At 47.0% G+C, this 25,524-nt stretch overlaps 1 protein-coding gene across 2 annotated transcripts in view; it reads left to right on the forward strand.

The window, feature by feature from the left end:
* SMAD4 (SMAD family member 4) overlaps positions 1–22,745 on the forward strand; it is a 28,006-nt gene extending 5,261 nt beyond the window's left edge. For both annotated transcript variants that reach the window (XM_077346788.1, XM_077346789.1), the window contains exons 2-12: positions 9,070–9,413; positions 10,407–10,581; positions 12,446–12,475; positions 14,119–14,334; positions 16,152–16,271; positions 16,403–16,516; positions 17,573–17,623; positions 17,995–18,178; positions 19,000–19,168; positions 20,655–20,793; positions 21,498–22,745. In XM_077346788.1, the coding sequence (XP_077202903.1) occupies positions 9,165–9,413; positions 10,407–10,581; positions 12,446–12,475; positions 14,119–14,334; positions 16,152–16,271; positions 16,403–16,516; positions 17,573–17,623; positions 17,995–18,178; positions 19,000–19,168; positions 20,655–20,793; positions 21,498–21,709 (1,659 nt within the window). In that variant the 5' untranslated portion in view covers positions 9,070–9,164 and the 3' untranslated portion in view covers positions 21,710–22,745. The remainder of the gene's footprint in view (positions 1–9,069; positions 9,414–10,406; positions 10,582–12,445; positions 12,476–14,118; positions 14,335–16,151; positions 16,272–16,402; positions 16,517–17,572; positions 17,624–17,994; positions 18,179–18,999; positions 19,169–20,654; positions 20,794–21,497) is intronic.
* The last annotated feature ends 2,779 nt before the right edge of the window (positions 22,746–25,524 follow it).

Consider the following 25,524-nt stretch of genomic DNA (forward strand, 5'->3'; position numbering starts at 1 on the left):
ACTTAATGATATAGAAAGACAATGGATTTCTCTCCATGACCTTTAAACAAACTGGGGGTGAAAGGTAACAACTAATACAAACTATAGACATTTGAAAAGCAGGCTGTAAATGAAATATATAAAGCAAAATACTATCCTGAAATTAGATTAACGCTGGTATTATTAACTTCTTTAGTATCATTTCAACACCCAAGTGCTTTAACAAAAAGAACCCTAATGCATTTTGCATACCAACACCCATCATACAAATGTTAGCACTTTTCACTGCTTCACAATTCTCATGAATGCATGAGAAAAACAACCATCTACATATGAAAGATGTTTTCTTCAGTGACAGTGAGTTCCTAATTATAGCAGATGTATTTTACTCTCACCTGAACAAAGTTTGAGCTTAGTGGCTCCTTTAAGACCAGCTACGTTTTATTCAAAGTATAAGCTTTTGTATGCATGGACACTTCTTCAAGAACTCTTAGGAACTTCTTCCAGATGTTTAGCTAAAAAAATTATAAGTATTTCTTATAAATTCTAACTATATTGTGTTGTGCCTTTCCCCTATAAAAATATTTTTCCTGTATTCTGTAGTTTTCTTGTAGTGTGTGTGGATATGTTATAATTCTATCATTCTAGTGGGCAACACCGTGCAATGTTTCATTGGTTTGGAACAAGGGTCTACAGCATTTCATGGTGCCCACCAAGCGTTATTAGAAAGTGGGATGGCTCTTGCCCAGCAGGACTTCTCACTGGCTAGGCAGAATGTTGATCCAGCTGTTGCTGACACTGCAGTGTCGGTTTTATTCTTTCTCACTCCTCTTTCCCAGTTGTAATTTTTAAATTACCCCCTTTCTCCCCTACACTAGGGGGTCCTGTTGGTGATTGGCCCTGCTTCTGGCAGCAGCCATTTTGTACTTGTGCCTTTCCACCCTTTGTTAGAATTCTAAAGGAGTTGGCACCCCCTGGTGGGACCCCCTAGTTTGTATTGGAAACAAGGTCCTCTTATGCACAGTTACACTTCCATTTTGCAGCTAGCCACAGTTTGCTGTGGCTTTTGCTTGGTTTGAGCTTTCCCTGCAGAATCGGAAGCCATAGGATGAAATGGTACACTTTGCCAGGTGAGATGTCATCACAAACCATGGTTAGCTGACAGTCTGAGAGCCCAGGGCTCAGTTCTGAACCTTCGGACTCAGCAAGTGTGACCCGTTTGATTTTCTTGTTTCATGCGGTTTTGGGGGCATTCCTCAGGTGACCATGGAGTTGCCAGCTGCAGGTAGGGAAATAGGTGGATATTTTGGTGGTGGAGCTTGGAGAGGGGGAAGGTTTGAGGAAGGGAGGGACCCCTCAGCAGGGTATAATGCCATAGAGTTCGCCCACCGGAGCCGCCAGTTTCTCTGGGGGATCCGATCTTGGTGATCTGGAGATCAATTGTAATAGTGGGAAGTCTCCAGGTGCCACCTGGAGATTGACAGCCTTATGTTATCATTTGACATTCTTCTCAGAAAATCTTAATTTCCTTCCTGCTGTTGTGCCTTCTAAGCACTCCTTCCATCCTTCAGTTTGACCACTCCTTTGCTTTTCTCTCTCTTGTTGAATAAAACTGCCTGCTGCTGGTCTAAGCAACTCCTGTCCTCACAGCCCATGGTTTTTGGGTTTTTTGGGGGGCTAGGATTGCTTCTGAATTAGGACCTTCCATTTTTATCTCCTAGCCTTCACATTTTTCTGTCCCAAGGTATTTGTACTGCCCTGACAAAATCTCTGTGTTATCTTTTCTGTATTTGCTCCCTTTTCATTATCCTTTTGTTTTGATGCTAAGCCATGTTTGTTTCTCACCCACAGCAAATTGGGTGCTTGTTTTTCTTGAGGTGCCTGGGGGCTTTGGAGCAAGGCTGACCATAATTTGTGGGCTACTTTAACCTTCTCTGAGTGGTTTGTGGCTTGCTTCTTGACAGCTGATTTGTAATACTGAATTTCCGTCACCTGTCCCATTGGGAAACCCACATTCGTGCTCAGCTGTTGAAGCAGAACAACTTTACTCATGCTGATTAGATTCCTGCAGTTGACCTTGGCTCCCAGTTAATTATCACTTGGTTTTTTTCTTTGCAAATCGTAACTTTCTAACCCAGAGACATTCTGCCTAGGCATGAATCTTTATAAGAATTTCTGGGACTCCTGCGCCTTGAACAGCAAAGAGGGTTTATTGTGGCACAAAGAATTTAGGCAGTAAAATATGAACATCTTAGTGACATTCCTTGATGAAGAAGTACTTGATCCCGGAAGATAGATCCAAATGGGTTATTGTGCCAGTGTTTCTGTAGCAGTAGAAAAGAGCAAGAGTCCAGTAGCACCTTAAAGACGAACAAATTTTGTGGCAGAGTATGAGCTTTTATGAGTCACTAAGCAGTGACTTACGATAGCTCATGTCCTGCCCCAAATTTTATTAGTCCTTAAGGAGCTAGTGGACTCATGCTCTTTTACATTGCTTCCTGAAGTAATCTGTAAAATTACCCACACTTTAAATTCAGCTTGTAAATAGCATATTCCCCAGGACAGTTGGAAATTATCCGAAGGGGCCTTGATTAGAGTGCCTGTAAAGGCAGAGGTAAAAGGACAAGGACATCCTCTGTAACTGACCTCTCGCTATAGAACCAGCTTCTCAAGCCAGCTGATAATTGAGCTTTCATGAGATGTTCAAATAGTGGCTTTCATGCAGGACTCTGGCGCTTAGTATATTGTACATGCCATGCATGTTCAGAGCCGGCCCAAGCCTGCTCACAGGGAAGGGTGGTATATAAGACCAATAAAGATGATGATGATGATGATGATGACGATGACGATGATGATGATGATGGGCGCTCTATACAAACATGTACTCCCTTTTCCCTGTGACAATTGTGAGCACACGAGTGGAATTTTGTAAAACTTCGGATCCGTTGGGTTTTTTAAAAGTTAAGAGATTTTATTCCCACTTCGTAGCTTCTCAAAACTCTCCAAAATTTGTATCATCAGAATGTTTTCATACCCTGTTGCACATGGCAGCTGTTATTTACCAGGGCTTACTGAGGCGAGGCCCTGACCTGGATAGCCCAGGCCAGCCTGATTTCCAAAGTAAAGCAGGGTCTGCTCTGAATAGTATTTGGATGGGAGACCTGCAAGGGATACCAAGGATCATGGTGCAGAGGCAGGCAGTGGCAAGCCACCTCCAGACGTCTCTGGCCTTGAAATCTCTGTGAGGTCACCGTAAGTCAGCTGTGACTTGATGGCAGTTTCCACCACCACCAGTGGAGCGGGCCTGTTATTTACTAAAGTCAGTGAAAATAACTTCAGTGGATCAGTAGCAAGGCCTGTTGCTAGACATGAAATACAGTATCTGAGCATTAAGCACACAGAGAACAATTGAAGTATTCTTTAAAGACATGATATGTTTTTCATATTTAAAGAAGTAATGCTATTTCAGTTGGGTCACCATGGCAAAATTCACAAATGTATAGCAGGGGCAGGCTGTGCTTCTAGTTGTCAAAAACCCAATTTGTCTTCTACGTGCTTCATTTTCTTTTCTTTCTTTTTTACTAGAAGGAAGGCACATTCTCCCCCCCCTCCCCAATGCTTTGAACAAATTGGTCCGAATGAAAGACCCGTTCCATCTGTTATATGCTGTTGAAAACCAGGTTATCACTTCAGTAACCTTTAACAGATCTAAGTGCTTGAAAGCCTTCCGGAATGACTCACCCCCTAGTCTTCAAATTTATTGTAGCTGGTGTCAGTGATGAAAGCTACAGAATTTAATAGCTATGTTTTCAGCAGTTAAGCATTACCCTTTCTGTGGGTTTATCAGTAGTACTGGCGGTTTCATTTTGTTTGGGCATTCCTTCGGTGTTTTATCAGATATTTCAGTAACAGCAAATGTTCTTTTAATCAGCGTTGAATGTTTTTTCCATTGACATTTTTGTTTGTCTGTTAAGATTTTCTCGATAGTGTATCTCAAGATGTTAACTCGTAGCATCTTCAACACAGCCAACTGTGTTTCAGTATAATTTATTCATATAATGTTAATGTAGGTCTATGAGTGTGTTTCTGTTCGCATTGTCCCCCTATAACAGTTCTTGGGGAAGGAATCATCAGAGCCCTAGAAAGTGGAAAGATGGTAGGCTGAATTTAGTCTCTCTCAATCCTCTGAGAACTACTCATTTTTATGTATTGATTTCTTTTGAGCTCCACCTTTATCCCCAATGAGGATCTAAAATGGCTTACAACGCTCTCCTCTCCTCCCACTTTACCTTCACAACAGCCCTGCAAGGTATGTTAGTCTAGCCCAAGGTCACCCAGAGAGCTTTCCTGATATGAGGGGTTTTCAGCCTGGGTCTTCCAGATATTAGACCAACACTCTTCACCACTATACCACACTGGGAACTACAGAGGAGCAAAATCTGTTTGTAACTTGCCTGGTTGAGACTGAGAGTGAGGGTGCGGAAGCTCATTGGATGACCACAGAGCAGAAATGTAAGGCCAGGTCACTTATTTTCCCAGTGGTCTAACCACTTGATCACACTGCCACTCCAGGTCCTTTGCTCACACCTGCTTAGTTGGGGGATATTGGGGATTGCGCGTAAAACTGGAGATGAACCATCAAGCCACTTCCATTTCTACCCTTTGCAGCCTCTTTGATTTATATCCTTCTTGTGAGGTGGTTGAAGTAGCTTAAGAACATTAAAAAATATTTTTTCTCCCCCACCCCCATTCTCAGTATATTGCCTCCTATTCTGCCTGAATTTTCAGTCTCGTGGTGTCAGAATAGCTGTTGCTAGGTGTTGTGCCCTCTTGCCTTTTCTCTGACCTCAGCCAGTTCACCAAGCGCATAACTTAACTCACTCTGACAGTACTGATAGTACCACTATGCCAATATGTATCTTGGCATTGATCTGAGCAGACCACATTTTCAATTACCATCAACCAAAAAGGCCTCATGACTGCTGTATGTGCTGTGCATGCACAGGAAAGCTTATCCCTGCAGACTTTGGTCTTAAAGGTGCCACTGGACCCAAGCTTCATTTGTCCTACTCCCTGTCATTGTGATTAGCGTAGTGGAATAAGGCTGCCTCTCTGCAGACCCAGAGAATCACGGGGCTTTAAAGGAGGCATTGGACATATTTGAAGAATCAAAGAAGAATTTCCCGCTCGTAATTAGCATACTGATCACAACCTCCTTTGAAGTTTGATATAGGACTAAATAAATAGGAAGCACACTAGTTGGAGTTATGCAGAGGCCTTTAAAGCATACACAGCATAATCTTTGCCATGCTTGCATGCAAATGCTGCCTCTTAATTGTTCAAATGACCTTTTGGGTCCCGAAATATCCTGAGGAATGAAGTGAGGCAGCGTGCTACACCATCAAAGCACTGTTAATTGGAAAAGCTGCCCATCTGCTTTGAATTCCATTGCCTTAAAAAAATTTATCGCCTACCAAATGGATCCATTGATAAACCGGAACTAGCAAGAAAAGTCATCCATGCAGGGAAAAAGTCCTGATGATGAAGCAGTGATTCAACAAAGGCATTTGTATGTTACTAATGTTTTCTTGGAACTGATGGTCGTGAACTTCCCAGGGATCCTGAATGTTAGAGGTAATGTAATTGAAGCATTTCAGTGTGAACTGGAGAAACGTACGAAGTAATGCTACTGCAGTGTGACAGAGTAAATCGACATTGCTTCTCAGAATTGTGAAGCGGTTTCACTTGAGGTATTAAATAGAGGAAAGGCATTTCTGAGAAGCAAAAAACACCAGAGTGCTTTTCTCACAGTTCTCCCAGTACTCTCTCAGCCTCACCTGCCTCACATGGTGCCTGTTGTGGGGAGAAGAATGGAATATGATTCTAAGCCCCTTTGAGAGAAGTATGGTGTAAAAAAGCAGGGAATAAAAATAGCCCACTCCTCATCACCTGTCTGAGCCTCTTGTGGCGCAGGGTGGTAAGGCAGCCAACATGCTTTCTGAAGCTCTGACTATGAGGCTGGGAGTTCGATCCCAGCAGCCGGCTCAAGGTTGACTCAGCCTTCCATCCTTCCGAGGTCGGTAAAATGAGTACCCAGCTTGCTGGGGGTAAACGGTAATGACTGGGGAAGGCACTGGCAAACCACCCCGTATTGAGTCTGCCATGAAAACGCTGGAGGGCGTCACCCCAAGGGTCAGACATGACTCGGTGCTTGCACAGGGGATACCTTTACCTTTACGCAGGAAGGTATTTGCAAATAATCAGCCTCTGAATTGGCTGATTATCATTTGCTTGTGCCTCCTTCAGTGTGTATATAGAGGTGTATATAGAGCTGCCGGGTAGGACAGGCATATCTTCACCATGAACAACAAAAACCATTTCTAGAATTTCCCCTGCTTTTTCCTGCTTAAATCACTAGGGTTGAGCTCAGCTCTCCCTTTAATAAGGATTGGATTTAATGTGAACATCTTAAAACAGATGCTAATTATATCTTTGTGGTGAATCCACTGTGTTGGTTTGTTGTCTTAAAATGCTGGGCGAAGAGGAAATTAGTAGTTGCTCCTTCTTACAACACTTGCAAGTTTTGATCTTCAGCAATTCCCCTCTGTCGTAAAATTTGATTCCTGGGAAGAGGCCACGGCTCAGTGGTAGAGCATCTGCTTGGTACAAAGAAGGTCCCAGGTTCAGTTCCAAGCATGTCCAGTTAAAAGGAGCAGAAGAACCTCTGCCTGAGTTGGCAGTACGGACCTTTACAGATCAGGGGTCTACCTCCATATACAGAGCAATCACATGTTCATTGACTGTAGAAGAAGAAGAGTTGGTTCTTACACGTCACTTTTCTCTAGTCTCAAAGCAGCTTACAATCACCTTCCCTTTCCTCTCCCCACAACAGACCCCCTGTGAGGTAGGTGGGGCTGAGAGAGCCCTGATAAGACTGCTAGATCAGAACAGCTTTATCAGAGCTGTGATGAGCCCAAGTTCACCCAGCTGGCTGCATGTGGGGGACTACAGATTCAAACCCGGCTCGTCAGACTAGAAATCGGCGTTCCTAACTGCTACCCCAAGCTGGCCCCCAAGCTGTAGATTGTGGTCCGATATTAATATCACTGCATAGGTGTAGGATCCCTTTAAATTTTGTTACAATGCTTGTTGGCAAAGGTAAGAATGAGGATCTGTTGATCCCCAGCTGGGCAGCAAACTTTGCATCATAGCAGAATTTTTCCTCCTGGCCATTTGCTATAACAGCAAAACTGCTTTTAACAAGAAAGCTCTTTGTGTTTTAAAACCCATTGCTGCTAGTTGATTCTGTTTTGTAGTCAGTTTTAAAGTAGAACTCTAGGCTGACCCTGATGTTCCAGGAAAACCTCCAAAGAGGAGTTCTGTTTAATAAATCTTTCGTATGCACCAGAACCTTGCCTAAGGTGGTTAATGCCTATTACCCCTTCGTTATCTCACCTAATCCAGAACAGTGAGCAATGGTTCAGGAAAGTTCCTACCCAGCCACAGATTTTGTTTGTCCTTAAGGTGCTACTGGACTCTGGCACTTTTCTACTGCAGACAAACTGCTGAATTGCAACTGATAATGAATCTCAAGGCAATGCATCCTCCTGGGCTAAATCGGGACCAAGATACCCTGTCTCATTACCGGTGCTGATTTTTCCAAGCTCTGCATATCTCACCTAGTCCAATCACTCCCGCTATTGTCATTTAGCATCTGAAATCTCTCCCATTTCTCAGTATACAGGACAGATAGACACACGTTCTCCCCTTGTCTGAAGAATTGAGCAGTAACACATGAAAACTAGTACCTCCCACAAGTTTTGTTAGTCTTTAAGGTGCTACTGCATTCTGGCTCTTATTTATCATTTATCATTAATAATAACTCATTGTATTTCTTTTGAAAATGTGATTTCATTGGGTTGGATCCAAAGTTTCTACTTCAATAGTAGAGGAGCCTTCCTCTGCTCCAAGATATTCTACTTGCAGAAGACTCCTTGCTTCAGAGGAAGACTTTATGGTTGGTGGCATGGAACCATTGGGTCCAGCTCTGATGATTCACAGTGCACTAACCAATTGGGCTTTTGTTACTGGTTTGTATTGGTAACTAGTTCAGTTTAAAATCTGTTGATGTTCATTTGGCGTTAATGTTTTTAAAAAACTTGAGTCATATTTGACGGTCGGCCAGCCGTGGTGGACAGAAGGTTGAATATGGGAGACTTTTAAGAAGTGTAAGGCTCACTAGTTGTATTTCTTAATCCGCTGAGGTTGGTTTTGGTAGTAAGGAGAAAGGAGCATAACCCTAACCAGTATGCAATCTGAGCTACTTGGAGAAAGGACATAATTGAATATGGAAGTAAGAATGCTTTTGGCCAGGCTGATACAAATCTTCAGGTGAATAGGAACAGACTGTCTATATGCACATATATACAGAGGTCTCTTTGAGTAGTACATAACTCCTATCAAAACATTGATTCAGGGATAGACGCGTACAGTTAGTAAGGAAGATCCTGATGTGAAATTCAGTGAAACAAGCAGGGTGTAAATAAAATTTGCCAGCTTATGGAATTGTAGTAAGGTAAACTATGCATCTTCATTAACTTGTCTTTAAAAATGGGGGTAGGTTAAGCATTAAAAGAAGCGATAGCATTGGTTCTTATACGCTGCTTTTCTCTAGCAGGAGTCTCAAAGTGGCTAACGTTCGCCTTCCCTTTCCTCTCCCCACAACAGACACCCTGTGAGGTGGGTGATGCTGTAAAAGGTAAAGGTATCCCCTGTGCAAGCACCGAGTCATGTCTGATCCGAGAGAGCCCTGATATCACTGCTCGGTCAGAACAGCTTTATCAGTGCTGTGGTGATCCCAAGGTCATGCAGCTGGGCTGCATATGGGGGAGGAGCGGGGAATCAAACCCAGCTTGCCAGATTAGAAATCAGCGTTCCTAACCACTGCACCAAGCTGACTCTCAGATTAATGCACTAAAATTTTGAGAACGGCAATAATATTTATGTTCAGAGATTCTGGATGACACAGTCCAAAGGGTAATCCAATTTTTGTGGCCATTCTTGTAAATCTTGTTTTTGCTTCCCTTCTAGGTGTGTACCCTGGATCTGCTCTTGTCAGCGACCCCTTTTTTCGGTTTTGTTTTGGCGATCAGGCATTTCTGATCTGGAAATAACAGCTCTACCAAATGGACAATATGTCGATCACTAACACGCCCACAAGTAACGACGCTTGCCTGAGCATTGTTCACAGTCTGATGTGCCATCGACAAGGAGGGGAGAGTGAAACGTTTGCAAAGCGAGCCATCGAAAGCTTAGTGAAAAAGCTGAAGGAGAAGAAAGATGAGTTGGATTCCTTGATCACAGCCATCACGACCAATGGAGCTCATCCTAGCAAATGTGTTACAATACAGAGAACGTTGGACGGGAGGCTTCAGGTTAGTAGAACCATGTTCATCAGCGATCGCTTTGTGCGTGCTGGAAGGAGAAGGCACAATGTAATTATCCTGGGATTGCAGGTTTCGCTGGGCTCCCAGTCGCCTCTTGCAGGACGTAAAAAGTTGTGCTACTTAAGGGTCCCCTAAGTTTTTGACTTTGTGGGTACCTTTGGAATTCTGACACAGAGTTGTGAGCACAGTGACAGATCAGCTGACATATTGTGGTTCTGTGAATTTTGGTGGCAGCTGCTGCCAGAGCAACATTTCTAAATATTTGCACAGTCTTACTGGCAGAATGAGGTGGCTGGATGGAGTCACTGAAGCAGTAGGTGCAAACTTAAATGGACTCCAGGGAATGGTAGAGGACAGGAAAGCCTGGAGGATCATTGTCCATGGGGTCGCGGTGGGTCAGACACGACTTCGCACCTAACAACAACAACTGGCAGAAAGCCCCAAGTGGTGAAAAGCCCCACTTTCTAAAAACTGTGCTACATCAACGGCATACTTGGATCTGCTTGTTATGCAGAAGGTCCCAAGTTCAAGCCCTGTCCCATCTGGTTAAAGAAGGACCAAGTGGTCGCTTATGTGAAAGACATTAAAAAGCCCTCCTGGATCAGACCAGTGGTCCCCTTAAGCTCAGCATTCTGTCACACACGGTTACTCCGGAAGACCAACAAGAGGCTGAGACCTTCTCCTGATGTTGTCTCCTGCCACCGGTATTCAGAGGTTGACTGCCTCCTAACGTGGAGGTTCCCTTTAGTTGCTATGACAACTGGCCACTGATAGCCCTTTCTTCATTAATCCATCTAATCCCCTTTTAATAAGAGCATAAAAGCCTCTCCCTGAGACCCTGGAGAACAGCTGAATAGATAATATTAACCTTGATGGACCATGACATGATTCATTTGAAGGCAGTGTCCCGTGGTGTTTGGTTACTTTAGAAAGGACTCCCTCTCTGTCTGTTTTTCTCATCCAGTTTTATTACCCTTCCAGGTGGCTGGTCGCAAAGGTTTCCCTCACGTAATTTATGCTCGGCTATGGCGGTGGCCCGACCTCCACAAAAACGAACTCAAGCATGTCAAATACTGCCAGTATGCTTTTGACTTGAAATGCGACAGTGTCTGTGTAAATCCATATCATTACGAACGCGTTGTGTCTCCTGGCATTGGTAAGCCTGTCTGTGTTACCATGTAAGGTGTGCCATTAAGGGGGAAGAAGGGGGGGGGGGGCTTAGTGAGGCATATTTTTTCACCTTTTGTCACTGTGTGTGCCCTTTGTGGCGGGTGGTGCCCTTGCACAGCTGACTGGTTATTAGACTCTTTTCAAAGATCCTCAAGGCTGAACGGATGAGAATCTCTCCAGGGCTCAGCTGCCTTTCGTTGGCCTGAGGGAGGGAGGAAAGGAGAGGGAGGAAAGGAGAGAGATTATTTAGCCTGTATTTCAGTTACATCCACAGCAGCTTCCATATTGCCTTGTTCTGCTACCTCCGGCAGTCCTCTTTGAAGCGAAGTTGGTGCTCTGTAGCAGCCTGCTTTTTTGTGTGTCCCCTAAGTCAGTGGTCCCCAACCTTTTTCAGGCCGGGTACTGGGGGGTGGGGAGAGGGAGGACCGGGGACCGGGGGGGGGGAGAGGGAGAGCAGTGCTCACCAGTGGTCACATATGCGCTGGCATGGAGCTGCCGCGCCGGCGCAATTGCGCCCGCGCCTCCCCCTGGCTTGAACTATTCGGCCTCCGAAACGGCTGATCGCTCCCAGCGCAACGAGCACTGCGCCGCGGGGGGGGGGGGGGAGGCGCACCAACTGGTGTGCCGGTGCCTCCCTCCCCCTGCCGTGGCCTGGTACTGAGGCCTCCACAGCCCAGTACCGGGCCACGGCCCAGAGGTTGGGGAACACCGCCCTAAGTCATTTCATTCCTCTTCTTCTCAAAAGAAACCATCAGCGTAAAAGATTACTGACAGAACAAGCATTGGTGCTATTATAACAGCTCTCATCTTTTCCTGGCTGTGTAATAGAGGTGTAGTGCAAGACTTCCAGATTACTTCCCCGGGCATAGAGACCCTACCCTGTTGGGAAGAGTGGTCAGAGGACTAGTCAGCTATTCACACCACATAAGTAATGTCTGGTATTTCGGGTGGTGTCTGAAAGGCTGTCACAGCGAGGGCCCCATTAGTTTTCCCCTGGCCTAAAAAACAGTGGAATTCCAGGTCTCTTTGTCCTTGCTTGTCTTTGACCAGCAGAGATCCCAGGAACCTGCTTCCTTAGTATTGTGTGCTGAACTGTTCGTGATCCAAGCTGATCCTCTTTCAGCCTGCTCTGTGTCTTTAGAGAATTGGGGCCAGACTAGATGCAGTGGCCTCCTCATGGCCACCACGGGAACACTGGAACAGCCTCGCAGAATGACTTCAGAGAACATAAAAGAAGCCATGTTGGGTCAGGCCAGGGGCCCATCCAGTCCACCGCTCTGTGTCATGCAGGGGCCAAAACCCAGGGACCATCAGGAGGTCCTCCAGAGGAGCCAGAGCTCCAGAAGCCCCTCACGGTTTCCCCCCCAAGCACCAAAACTATACAGCATCACTGCCCCAGAAAGAGTGTTCTGTCTGTCACTGATGGACCTCTGGCTCTTATGGACCTCAGCTCTTCTTATGATTGTTCCACAAGATCCATGAAGGTGCATGCTCAAAGGTACCTCTTGCTTGGTGGGGAGGAAAGATTGGGCACTTTGGGATCTTGTACTAATGTATGGCTTCACTGGCTGAGGGTGGAAGATATTCCTTACGGTACGGCCCCTTGCAATGGCATAGGGAAGCTGGTAGGAACAAGTTCTCCGTTTCAGTGTAAAAAGGTAACTGTTTAAATCTCATGTCTTCGTAGAGACATAGGAGTGCAATTCAATTTGTTGTTCACAGAAGCATGTGGTGGGTCTGTGGTTACTTACCCTCTTTCTCCAGAGTGATAGATTGTGCATGGGTTAGTGAACAACTTATTGTTTAAAACTGGGCCAGAGACTAAATGTGTTCTCTTTTCCTCTTTAAAGATCTTTCAGGGCTGACACTTCAGAGTTCCGGTAAGTTGTGCACGACATTGTCTGTCCCGTAGGACCATGCACCTTTCATTTAAAGCAGTGATCCTCACCCTGTGCATCACGGAGAGCTGCATTTCCTGTCCCCATTAACCTATTTATTACTATTATTATTATTATTATTATTATTATTATTATTATTATTATTATTATTATTATTATTATTATTATTGATTTATTTCCCGCCAGTCCTGAATTGGCTTGTGGCCGGTTACATGTCACAAAATCCCCACTAAAACCCCCAGTTAAAACATAATCCCCAACATGGCGGAAAACCCCTCCCTACCCCCTGCTATTAGAGGGGGGGGAAGGAGGTAAGATGGATACTCATAACTGGATTCTCGTCTCTGGAGGGGGGGCGTGGATCTACCTCGCCGACCTCAGCCTCAACCATAAACCTAAAGAGCCACATGACTCCTATGTACCCTTCCTACAGACTCCACATATGCAAGCCATTGCTGTAGTACAGGGGTGGCCAGCCTGGCTCTCCAGATGTCCATGGACTACTGTTCCCATGAGCCCCTGCCATGGACATCTGGAAACCCACACTTTGGCCCCCTTGCTATATAAGTTCTCCACACTGGATATTGAAAAATAAGCACTTCTGTTTGTTAAAAGCTTTCAGCAGTGGTATGCCCCATGGCTCCACTTCATGCAGCTGCATATGTTGTCTCACCCAGCCTGATACACAAAACTCTTGCATCTCTCTGTTGATAAACGATCGTCACGAATGAGTGCTGTTTTAAAAATTGAACTACAAACATAAGAGAAACCATGTTGGATCAGGCCAGTGGCCCATCCTGTCCAGCCCTCTGTGTCAGACAGTGGCTAAATCTCAGGTGCCATCAGGGGGTCCACCAACGGCCAGAACTCCAGTAGACACCCCCCCCCACACACACACATGCGCACAATATTGTCCCCCAGGCACCAAAATTAGAGAGCACCACTGCCTCAGAGTGCTCCATCTATACCTTGTGGCCAATTGACACACCATTTCCTGTGGCAGTGGATTCCACATATTAATTAATTGGTGGTCTTGTTCTGTCTTGAATAGAAGGGGGGGGAGGGAAATCAATTTAATCGACAATTTAATTTAGATGCTTTAAAAATGAGCCACAGTTTCCTTAGTTGGAGACCACTGCCTGTTTACCTGCTTTATGTCATTTGTTTTAGAACCAATTACATCTGGTAAATGGCTAATGAAAACCGCTCTTTAAACAGTTAACCACTTAAAGTTAGCTTAGGGATCTTCATGAGGTTCTGCAGATATCTAAAATCACAGATTTCTAATTGCAGCGGTTTACTCTACCCCATTGGGCTTCGAATGGGTTTGTGAATCAGTTTGTCTTAACAAGCAGGTGCCCGTGCTTGGAAAGTTTCTTCAATGGGCAGTCGTCCAGCCTCCTTTATGAGATTTCCCTTTGACCATTTTCAACACTGCTTTTCCCATGGGGGGAGGATTCCTATAATTTGCTCATCCCGAGTTAATCTCATTGCAAATGAAAACTATTGCTGCTGCTTCTGTCCGTCCAAAGGGCAATTCTCCCCAGCAAGTTCCCTTTCAGTTGGGCAGCCTGTACTCTTCCGGTCTCTCCAACTGGCCCCTTCTCATTCTGATTTCCTTGCAGCACCTTCCAGCATGCTGGTGAAAGACGAATACGTTCATGAGTTTGAAGGGCAGTCGTCGCTGTCCGCCGCCGAAGGCCACTCGGTTCAGACCATCCAGCACCCTCCGAGCAGCAGGGGGTCCGCGGACACTTACAGCACCCCGGCCATGTTGGCTCCTTCAGAGTCCAGCACTCCTAGCGCCCCCAACTTCCCCAGCATTCCCGTCGCTTCCACAAGTAAGACATTTGAAAGCACCACAGCTCTTGTTTCAGTGTCTTTGCAAACCAGGGGGAAAAAAAACCCTAAACAAAGCAAGAACAAGTCTCCAGTTAATTTTGACTTTGGTACAAGAGCCTCCGAGACAATGGGTGCAGCACTCAGGGTGCCCTTGGAAGGGTTTCCTGAATGGGTGGGAGTTAATTAATTCTTAATATATTTTTTAAATTTGTTAAACATTTAGAAGAAGAAGAAGAAGGAGAGTTGGTTCTTATATGCTGCTTTTCTCTACCCAAAGAAGTCTCAAAGCAGCTTATGTTTGCCTTCCCTTTCCTCTCCCCACAACAGACACCCTGTGGGGTGGGTGAGGCTGAGAGAGCCCTGATATTACTGAAGAAGAAGAAGAAGAATTGGTTCTTACATGCTGCTTTTCCCTACCCGAAGGAGGCTCAAAGTGGCTTACAGTCGCCTTCCCATTCCTCTCCCCACAACAGACACCCTGTGAGGTGGGTGAGGCTGAGAGAGCCCTGATATCACTGCCCGGTTAGAACAGCTTTATCAGTGCTGTGGCAAGTCCAAGGTCACCCAGCTGGCTGCATGTGGTGGAGTGCAGAATCAAACTTGGCTTGCCAGATTAGAAGTCCACACTTCTAACCACTACACCAAGCTGGTGATAAGACGAGGGGCCTGGAGGGGGTGGGGAGGGGCCCCGGGTGGGCATGTACACAGCTATGCTTCCCAGCCATATTCTACACTATTGTACCACTTCTGGGATTTCTCGAAGCCTGAAGAGGGTTTCAGGGGTTTCTTAACGGTAAAAAAGTTGAGAAAGAGGCTGCATTAGATTGATGCTCTCCTGCATTTCATTAATCACTTTGCTGCAACTTAATTAGCAAAGAAGGTTAACATGTTCGGTAATTACGTGGCGTGCACACCTTAAGTAACCTTTTGGCTTGTTTAATAGCACTGGGGACAAATGCTTGCTGTCTTTGACTGCCAGCACAGAGCCTAGAATGCCCCCGTGGTGTGCAAATGATGGGGATGCACTGAAAGAATCCAAATATAACAAATTCAGTGAAAAGGTGAAACGCTACATGCAAAGTCTGAGTCAAAACAAAATGGCTGAAGGCCAGTAGGGTGATGTTTGATCTAGGCAGAACTTGAGGTGCTGTTGATTAAGGGCAGAGTTGCTTGAGGCATCCGGGGGTGGCTGGGAGGTGCTCTCCTTGAAGGAACAGGTTTGTCGCTTGGGGGTGCTGCAGGATCTCGGCCTGTGGTTGGAGGCAGAGGCGTCTTCCACAGCATATTAAAGACTTGTATCCATTTTGGCTGACACACCAGCAATAGCCATTCTTGAAAAGATTGATTTGGCCCTCAAATCACACCAACGTTATTTTACTGTACTGCTTTATATGTAGGGAGTGTCTCTGAAAACCACCTGTAAATGTCAACCATTGCAAAACGCCCCTGTTGGAATGCTGTCAGGGTCTGGATGCAGAATTTGGATTATCCCTGTGCAGAAGGGTCTGCTTGTAATTGTTTCGGCCGCAATTTAGCGAAATGCTGTGGTGGCTGTCGGGTGAAACATACGAAGGTGTGCCACCTCCCAGACTGTCCCACCCACCATTTACGAGCCTCTTCCGAAGCCCTGATCTCTCTGCTTCTGCCTGCAGGAATTGCTTTGCTACTGAGCCAAAGCTATTCCAAAAGGATAGCAGTCATCTTCCAGAACCCCTCTTCCAGGCCCTTCTCTCCCCCCACCCCTTCATTCTGCAGTGGTGGAGCTCTTCTAGCAGGACGGTTCTAAAATCATTGTGAAATGTTCACACCTCGCCAGGTCAGCCCGCCAGCATGTTGCCAGGTAGCCACAGCGACGGACTCCTACAGATCGCTTCCGGGCCTCAGCCGGGAACGCAGCAGAACGGCTTCGCAGCTCAGCCAGCCACTTACCATCACAGTAAGCGAACTTACCTGCCCCTGTCTTGCACCTGGGCTTTGCTCGCATGCTCTTTTTGTGTGTGCACAAGCGAAAATGGGGAGGCATGAGACACCTTGGGCAGACCTTCCTCCTGTCCTTTCCTCCCCCAGATAGTACAACAACTTGGACCGGGAGTCGAACCGCCGCATACACGCCCACCATCCCTCATCATCAGAATGGACATCTTCAGCATCACCCGCCCATGCCCCATCCTGGACATTACTGTAAGCACTTTTGCATGAGCCCACTGGATGGGTGTCCCAGTTCTCTGCTAGGGGGGCTGGGGGAGAATCAGTGTGGTCTAGCAGACAGAGCCTGGGACTTAGCAGAGCAAATTGCAATGTCAGGGACTGGGCAAGAAACCGGCTGGGCGGCGTTGGGCTAGTTGTGCTCTCACCCCAACTTACTGCAAAGTAGGGGATGGGGACAGCCCTATGGGTGCTGCTCTGAGCTTTCTGGGGTAAGGGTTATAAATGTAAGGACACAAGGTTCGATACGCTTTCCTGTAGCATGGAAAAAAGGTGCAGAAAACAGCAGCTGAAATTATTAAGTGGATGGAACACCTTCCCTAGGCTAATTGGGAATAGTAGTCCATGGACATCTGGAGGACCACAGGTTGACTACCCCTGCTGTAGGGTTTTCAAGGCAAGGGACATTTAGGGATGGTTTGCCTGCCTCTGTGGCTTCCCATCCAAATGCTATCCAAGATCGGACAAGATTGAGTTCTCCTGGTCCATCTAGGCCTGGGCAAGGGCCTGTTCATAGTAGCTTTTAGACTTGTCGGGGCAGATCCCTCCTAGTGTCAACAGGGTGTTCTTCTGGTGTACAGAACCTTCTGCCGACAGAGGAGAATACCCTCAGGGTGGACCCCACAGATTCTCTTCTGTCAGAAGGGGCTCTGAAGCATCTGATGATTTTTCAGCTAAAAGCTCAGGGTGGGGGTAGTGCAGGTTCCTGTGCTGCAATCATTCGGATCCTGAAAAAAATCTGTGGAGGGAATGGTCCTTGCTGCTGCTTTGGTCAGGACAGGTCTACTGGTACAAGAACAAGAAGGGAACAGTTTTGGTCTCTTCCAAACCTCTCAATCATGGTGGGGCACACAGGTCCTGCAGCCCTAGGAGGGAACTTTTTCTGAGTCCAGAAGGACTACTGGGAAGGGAGAGGAATGCCCACGGAAGCGTCCGTGACCATCCGTGTGTCCTGCTGATGGATTGCAACGTGTCTCCATAGCACTCACCTTTCAAGAACGTAACGGCAACCTTTATGTTTTTTTTTTTAAGGGCCAGTTCATAATGAACTTGCATTCCAGCCACCTATATCCAACCACCCGGGTAAGTGCCTGAACCTTCAGTTTGAGTGGCTGTCCTTATGTACCTTCACAAAGTGAAACTGAATGTGCAGAGGCTCATTTGGGATATAAGCACACTTTTTAAAAAAACGCATCAAATGCTAAGAAAATGCCAGGGAAGAAAGAGCAACCACGAAACCCTTGGAAGTTTCAAGGTGAAGTTGAAAGACCTCACTGTTTCCAAGGGTCCACAGTGGGCAGACTCGGCAGAAGCTGGAGTAGCTCTGATTTCAGGACTTGTTCCCTGCGCTCTCCCCCTCCCTGTCGTTTGCTTTTAAGCACTGGCGGGCTCCTGGCTCTCTCTGTTAGTGAAGTCTCTCTCTCTCCTGCCCCCCAACTCCCCTGCATGCTCAGCTCCAGAATACTGGTGTTCGATCGCCTATTTTGAAATGGACGTGCAAGTGGGTGAAACGTTCAAAGTCCCTTCGAGCTGCCCGATCGTTACCGTCGATGGATACGTGGACCCTTCGGGAGGGGATCGCTTTTGCCTCGGCCAACTCTCCAACGTTCACAGGACGGAAGCCATCGAGAGGGCAAGGTATGTTCGGGCCCCAGAAAAGGAAGTAGCTGAGTCTTCGTTTGCTTTTGGCGTTCAGGTTTTAACAGCGGGGAAGTGTCATCCGGCCACATGTAGCCAGCTGGGTGACCTTGGGCCGGTCTCAGCCCTGATAGAGCTTTTCTCACAAGGCAGTTTTGTTAGAGTTCTCTCAGCCTCACCTCCCTCACAGGGTGTCTGTGGTGGGGAGAGGAAGGGGAGGCAACTGTAAGCCGCTTTGAGACTCTTTCAGGCAGTGAACAGCAGGGTATAGAAACCAACTCCTCTTCTTCGGAGTCTCGGGGGCAGTTTCCTCCAGTCGTTTTCGTCATAGTTACTGCAGCCACCAGGGGCAGACATACACAGAGAGTGGAACCGTTCCCGTGGCTCAGCTGTCCCAGAGTTTTCTTCCCTGAATGAGTCCCCGTTGATTGAAGAGTCTGCTTTCTAAGCAGTTATTGATAGCTGGCTGATCGCATGAAGTGGCTGGGTGTGGAGAAAAGCTTTTACTGCCATGAAAGGGCCGCAGCCGAGGCTGAACAAAGCAGCTGAGCACCGCTGAATGAAAGCAAATGTTTGATTTTACAATTACTCCCCGCACACTTGAGATTGTGGAGTGGCAGCTGAGAAAGGAGTAATGTGAATGCTGGGGAGAGAACATTTTCTATGCATTGATATAACCTTCCATTTTGGGGAGAATAAGTTGCTCACCTGAATGCACCTGCGATTTATCCATACTCCTGTAAGGTGCATCGTTGCAAGAACTCATGAGGGGTATTTTGTTTGCTCATCTAGAGTACCTTGACGTGTTCCGTCTCTTCCAGGTTGCACATAGGTAAAGGTGTGCAGCTGGAGTGCAAAGGGGAAGGCGACGTCTGGGTTCGGTGCCTCAGTGACCACGCGGTCTTCGTTCAGAGTTACTACTTGGACCGAGAAGCAGGACGGGCCCCGGGAGATGCCGTTCACAAAATTTATCCGAGTGCATACATAAAGGTGAGAGGCAGCTTGGAAAAATTACACATGGTGAAGAACAGCAGGAGGTTAAAAGCATGTGTGTCAAATAATGCACAGGTGAGAAAGCTACCCTATCCAAATGGTTGGACTGGTATTCTAGGAACCATTCCCGGTCACACATTGTTCCAGATAAGTTTGGCATCCGATCTGCCTGTTCTTTCTTTCAAATTGGGAGGACTGGCAAATACTCCGGAAGATAGAGACAGAGTTCAACGAGATCTGAACACAATGGAAAAATGGGCAAATGAGAACAAGATGCAATTTAATAAAGATAAGTGTAAAGTTCTGCATCTGGGTCAGAAAAATGAAAAGCATGCCTACTGGATGGGGGATACGCTTCTAGGTAGCACTGTGTGTGAACGAGACCTTGGGGTACTTGTGGATTGTAAACTAAACATGAGCAGGCAGTGTGATGCAGCGGTAAAAAAGGCAAATGCCATTTTGGGCTGTATCAACAGAGGCATCACATCAAAATCACAAGATGTCATAGTCCCATTGTATACGGCACTGGTCAGACCACACCTGGAGTACTGCGTGCAGTTCTGGAGGCCTCACTTCAAGAAGGACGTAGATAAAATTGAAAGGGTACAGAGGAGAGCGACGAGGATGATCTGGGGCCAAGGGACCAAGCCCTATGAAGATAGGTTGAGGGACTTGGGAATGTTCAGCCTGGAGAAAAGGAGGTTGAGAGGGGACATGAGAGCCCTCTTTAAGTATTTGAAAGGTTGTCACTTGGAGGAGGGCAGGATGCTGTTTCTGCTGGCTGCAGAGGAGAGGACACACAGTAATGGGTTTAAACTTCAAGTAAAACGATATAGGCTAGATATCAGGAAAAAGTTTTTCACAGTCAGAGTATTTCAGCAGTGGAATAGGCTGCCTAAGGAGGTGGGGAGCTCCCCCTCACTGGAAGTCTTCAAGCAAAGGTTGGATACACACTTTTCTTGGATGCTTTAGGATGCTTAGGGCTGATCCTGCGTTGAGCAGGGGGTTGGACTAGATGGCCTGTATGGCCCCTTCCAACTCTATGATTCATGACCCTTGGTTGGATCATGTTGAATTTTTGGCAGATGTTTACCCCTGTGCCATCAATTAGCCAAAGCTCGTGGTTTTCGTCAATTCATGCTATGTGCAAGAATTAAGTATGGCCCCTTCCAACTCTATGATTCTATGATTCTATGATTCTATGATTCTAAGTTGCTTTCTTTGGGAGAAATACTTTTGCCCCTGTGTTTGAGTGTGAGGTTGCTTGCTTGGCAATGACATTTGGATTTCTGTCCAGCAAACATTCCCTCTGGATGCAAACTTAAAGCAGCAAGGGACATTTCTAGTATACCATCGATCTGCTTGGTCTCTCTTTTCCAGAGCTTCTTCCGCCTCCACTCCAGCTGTAGTTTGACTAGGTGGGGATACGGTTGCTTCACTGTTCTGTTAAATCCTAACGGCTTCTCTCCGTTATCTTCCAAAGGTGTTTGATCTACGCCAGTGTCATCGCCAGATGCAGCAGCAGGCGGCCACGGCGCAGGCAGCTGCAGCGGCTCAGGCCGCTGCTGTGGCAGGGAACATCCCCGGGCCGGGGTCTGTCGGGGGAATCGCTCCCGCTATCAGTAAGTGGGGCATAAGATGGGCCTCCTTTCTCCACCATACCTTTAAAAAATTGTTCCTAGGAGGGAGGAAGTAAAATTCAGCCAGATGTACCATGTTAGTTCACAGCAGGAGTAAGCAGGTAGGGAAAAGCGGCATATAAGAACCAACTCTTCTTCTTCTTCTTCTCCTTCTCCTTCTCCTTCTTCTCCTTCTTCTCCTTCTTCTCCTTCTCCTTCTCCTTCTTCTTCTCCTTCTTCTCCTTCTTCTTCGCGACCATTTTGGCCTAAGGCTGAGGAGCAAAACAGTGACTGATAACATGGATGGCCTATACTTCTAGAAGTTCAAATCACGGCCTATATCACGCTCAAATATCTAGAATCCCAGTCCATGACCTATGCCATGGTTGCTCTGTATATCTTGAAGGACAGTCGGTGAACTGCTAACAGTGGTATAGACATGGCTGGCTGTTTTCAGTTTCCAGTCGCCCAGCGCTCTGCTATCCTTTGGGGGTGGACCCGTGACTGTGGCGGGGTAATAAGAATGTAACCTTGCGTTGTAACAATGTAGGAGGCCTATTTGTTCTTTGTGTTTCTTTTTGTCCTGCTTTATTGTTTTTACAATCTCACTAAAATAGCAGAAACCTGTCCTAGCAAAAGAAAGAGAAGCAGCCCACCTGCCACTTGAGAGCCCGAAGCACGATAAATTCCGTGGCTTTCCCTTCTAGGTTTGTCCGCGGCCGCAGGGATTGGCGTGGACGACCTCCGCCGCTTGTGCATCCTCCGGATGAGTTTTGTCAAGGGCTGGGGCCCCGATTACCCGAGGCAGAGCATCAAGGAGACGCCGTGCTGGATCGAAATCCACCTGCACCGGGCCCTGCAGCTCCTGGACGAAGTCCTGCACACGATGCCCATCGCGGACCCCCAGCCTCTCGACTGAGGGGCCCTAGGCTGCCGCCAGTGCAGAAGGGCGGCTTGTAAAATACCATTTTGTTTATTAACCGGAAGGTATAGGTCGCTTCCGTTCTGCTTAATCTCTTAACCAGGTTTTAAAAGGAGGATGTCTTTGCCACCTTGCACTCAGCAGAAAGAGCCTGAACCCCACAGCCCGTTCAAACCACTTAGCTCCTTCGTGGCATGCCTGAGGGGGTGGAGGCTGTGTATGTTTGGGGGGGGGGGTCACCGGGTCCTGGGTCTTGTTCTCCCTTTGCTGTCCCCATCGGATGGACTTCACCGGAGGTGTCAAGCCACACAATCACTAACCACGCAGGGAACCCCGGAGTGGGACCTTCCCTCGGCCTGCCACTCCTCGAATTCACCTCCCATGAGCAAAATCATGTTGATTTCTTCAAGAGGGATGACGTGGTGCCAGGAGTGCAAGTCTCACAAGAGACCTCTATGTAAAATATTTATGGAAGCATAATCTTTTTTGTAAAAAAAAAAATCACAAAAAAGGCTGATACTCAAAGCCGATACTCAGTTTAAACACAACATTGAAATAGTTTCAGAGGTGGGGGGAGGGGCGCTCACCCATTCAGTCTTCACAACGAACGTTTTAATAACAGAAGTATTTTTCCGTCGCTGTTCCCAACCGGTTTTCAGTGCAGCGAAGAACAGTCAAGTGAGCATGAACGAGAGAGAGAGAGAGAGTGTGTGCTTGTGTGCGTGCGCATTACTGAACATGGATCGCCATCTCCAAAGTCCTGGAAATCACGCTTAGCGGTTTGGTTGCATCCCAGAGAATCCAGATTTCCTAGAGTGTTCAGTATTTCTACTCAGGGCAAGATGGCAAAATGGTTTTTTTATACCTCGTGGTTATTCTTAAGCTCTTACGCCATCAACGGTCTTATCGATTTGCATTTTGACTTTGTATAGAGACTTTCAAGTAGAAGTTGCAAATGTATTGGCTGTACGGCTGGCGCAACATTACGCTTTCTCTAGTTAATAAAACTTACCAGTAAAATTCTCAAAACTCAGATCGGCAGTTTAAGGGGCTCAGTTTCTTAAGCGCTCCCATACGCTCGGCATCCCCTCGTCCCAAGTTGCGAGCCAGTGCGCTCCCGGAAACCCTTTGGGAAGCATCGCAGGAGTCCTCATGATGCTTCCCACCAGCCTTCTGGTTCTCTTGTGCCGGGACCCCCAGGCTTCTTGAGCCTGTGGGCACCTTTGGAACTCCAGCCAAGCTTCAGGGGCGTAGCCAGAAAATGACACAAAATGGCTGCTGCAGTTTCCCTTCAGGTCACACCATAAAACTCCTTTTGCTGCTCCTTTTCATGGAGGGTAACGTGAGGTCATTTACCAGCTGGTAGTGTTTACCTCCATGTCATGCAAAGGTCACCTGGTAGCATCTATAGCAGGGGTGGCCAAACTGGCTCTCCAGATGTCCATGGACTACAAGTCCCATGAGCCCCTGCCACAGTTGGGCCACCTCTGGGTGTTTTCTACTTGGAACGGCAAGGGGTCTCTACCGGTCTCTTCAGGCGTCCAACTCAAGAGTGGGTGGACTGCCCTGCGGCTTGACACTTTGAGAACATTTTAAAAAGTTAAAAGAAGTGAGCCTTGCACGCAAAAGCTTAAATCCAGAATTAAACTTTGTTCGCTGTTAATGGTGCCACTGGACTAAAATTTAGTTCTGTTGCTTCGGACCAACACAACAACCTACCTAAAAATCCGTACATAAATAAATAAATGAAAATTGTGAGCGCTTCCATCAATGCAGAGGAGCCATCCCCCTTTTGCTCATAGGAGGAAACACCCAACTCCAAGATGGTGTCCACTATGAAGTACAGCTGACATAGCCTGCCTGTTTTATTCAGGACTGTGTCTGGATCCAAATGTCCAAAGATAACGTGTTGAACATTTATCAGTGATGTGATCTTATGTGGTCATATCAACCCACCCTTCCCCAAATGGCCAATGCTGGGCCTGGAGGGGGTGGGAATAGGAGGGGCCTTGGGTGGGTGTGTCCACAGCTCTGCTTCCCAACCATATTCTGCACGATCATGCCACTTGTGGGGTTTCTCAAAGCCTGATTATTTCAGGGGTTTCTCAATGGCAAAGAAGTTGAGAAAGGCTGGGTTAATCCATTAAACCTTAGATTCAGGTGGGGAGCCATGTTGGTCTGAAGCAGCAGAGCACATTTAGAGGCCAGGGGTGCCTTTAAGACCAACACAGGTTTATTCAAGGTATATGAGCTTCCGTGTGCATGCACACCTCATTGTATGGTGTATCTGAGGGAGGGTTCGTGCACACAAAAGCTCATACCCTGAGTTAAACTTCGTTGGTCATCAAGGTGCCGCTGCATTCTAAATTGGTTCAATTCAACCTTATACAGTGACCAAGCCAGGAAGAAGGCTGTAGTCTCCGTTAAATTACATGCATTCCCAACGCATTATGACTTCTCCTGTGCCTTTGCAATTTCTGCCAGAGAAGCGTTGGCTCTTACGTTGACAATTGCGTTCCGAGGTCTACCTAAGTGGATTTTGCACAATAGTTTGTGTAGGTTCCCGTGACCCTGCCGTTGTGCAAGAGAACGCAGACTCTCATCAGCCCTCAGTTGGCAGCGTAAGAGGAACTTTGACTGCCAGAGCTGCCGAACGGGTTATCCTAGGCATGGCAGACCTCGGTGACGCCATAGGCCAAGGCCCCTGGCTTCCTGTCACGGAGCCAGGGGAGACCGCAGGAGGGCCTGTTTGCCTCCCAGCAAGCGACCTGTGCTGCCCTGGGATAATCAGTCGCCGACGTAGGAGTATGACACCTGGCTGCTGCGTCTGTTCATACCTGAAAACAGCATCTCTGGCGGTGCACGTTCTGCAAGAAGCAGGCTGTTTCCTCCTACCCTCGGCCTCAAGGGAAAGCCAGCCTGGTTATAACGTGTGAATCAGTTTTCCATTGGAAGGGGCCTTTTGCACAAGTTACCACTAGGGGCCGCCACTGCTCTTCCTTCTGAGGAAGTGCTTGAGAAAAACCATAAACTTCGCTAAGGAAGAAAGACGACTTTTCCTTCAGCGGAAATTTCTGGACCATTTTCCTTTAATGCCCTGCCCCCACGCTTAGCTTAGGCTCTTTAAGGTCCTTGAGAGCACGGGGTCCCCAACATGGCACTCTGGGGCCCACGGATATTTTCTGACTCGTCATGGTGGGCTCAACGATGCAATGGCTGTCCTAGGAGGTGGGGCCAGCCACCAAATGAATGCCATCACTTACCTCAGTGACACAGAATAGATCCTTACCTGGTAGTGGCAGTTGCTGTCAAAGCAACATTTTAAAAAAGCTGCATGGCCAATCCAATCTCCAGTACTCGAAGCTCCATCTTACCCCCCTTTCTAAAGCACTTTGGGGCATCAGAAAAGGTGCCGATGAATCACAGAGTCATAGAGTTGGAAAGGGGCCAACTGGGTCATCTAGTCCAGGGGTAGTCAACCTGTGGTCCTCCAGATGTTCATGGACTGCAATTCCCATGAACAATAGAGAACAACGCTGCTCCATCTTCAATATGACAGCCCTTCAAGTATTTGAAGATGGCTATCGTACCACCTCTTAGTCATCTTCTCTCCAGGCTAAACAAACCAAGCTCCCTCAACCTTTCCTCATACAACTTGGTCTCCAAACTCCTCACCATCTTCATTGCCCTCTTCTGGAGATGCTCCAACGGGACTACGTTGGAGAACCCTAGCTGAACCACTACACCACTACCTCTTGGGCAATTGCCTTCATTGTCCCCTTTCAGTCTTCTGTCTCCGACCGTCCTGGTGC

Source organism: Paroedura picta, chromosome 7 (genome assembly GCF_049243985.1).
Source record: "Paroedura picta isolate Pp20150507F chromosome 7, Ppicta_v3.0, whole genome shotgun sequence".
NCBI lineage: Eukaryota > Metazoa > Chordata > Lepidosauria > Squamata > Gekkonidae > Paroedura > Paroedura picta.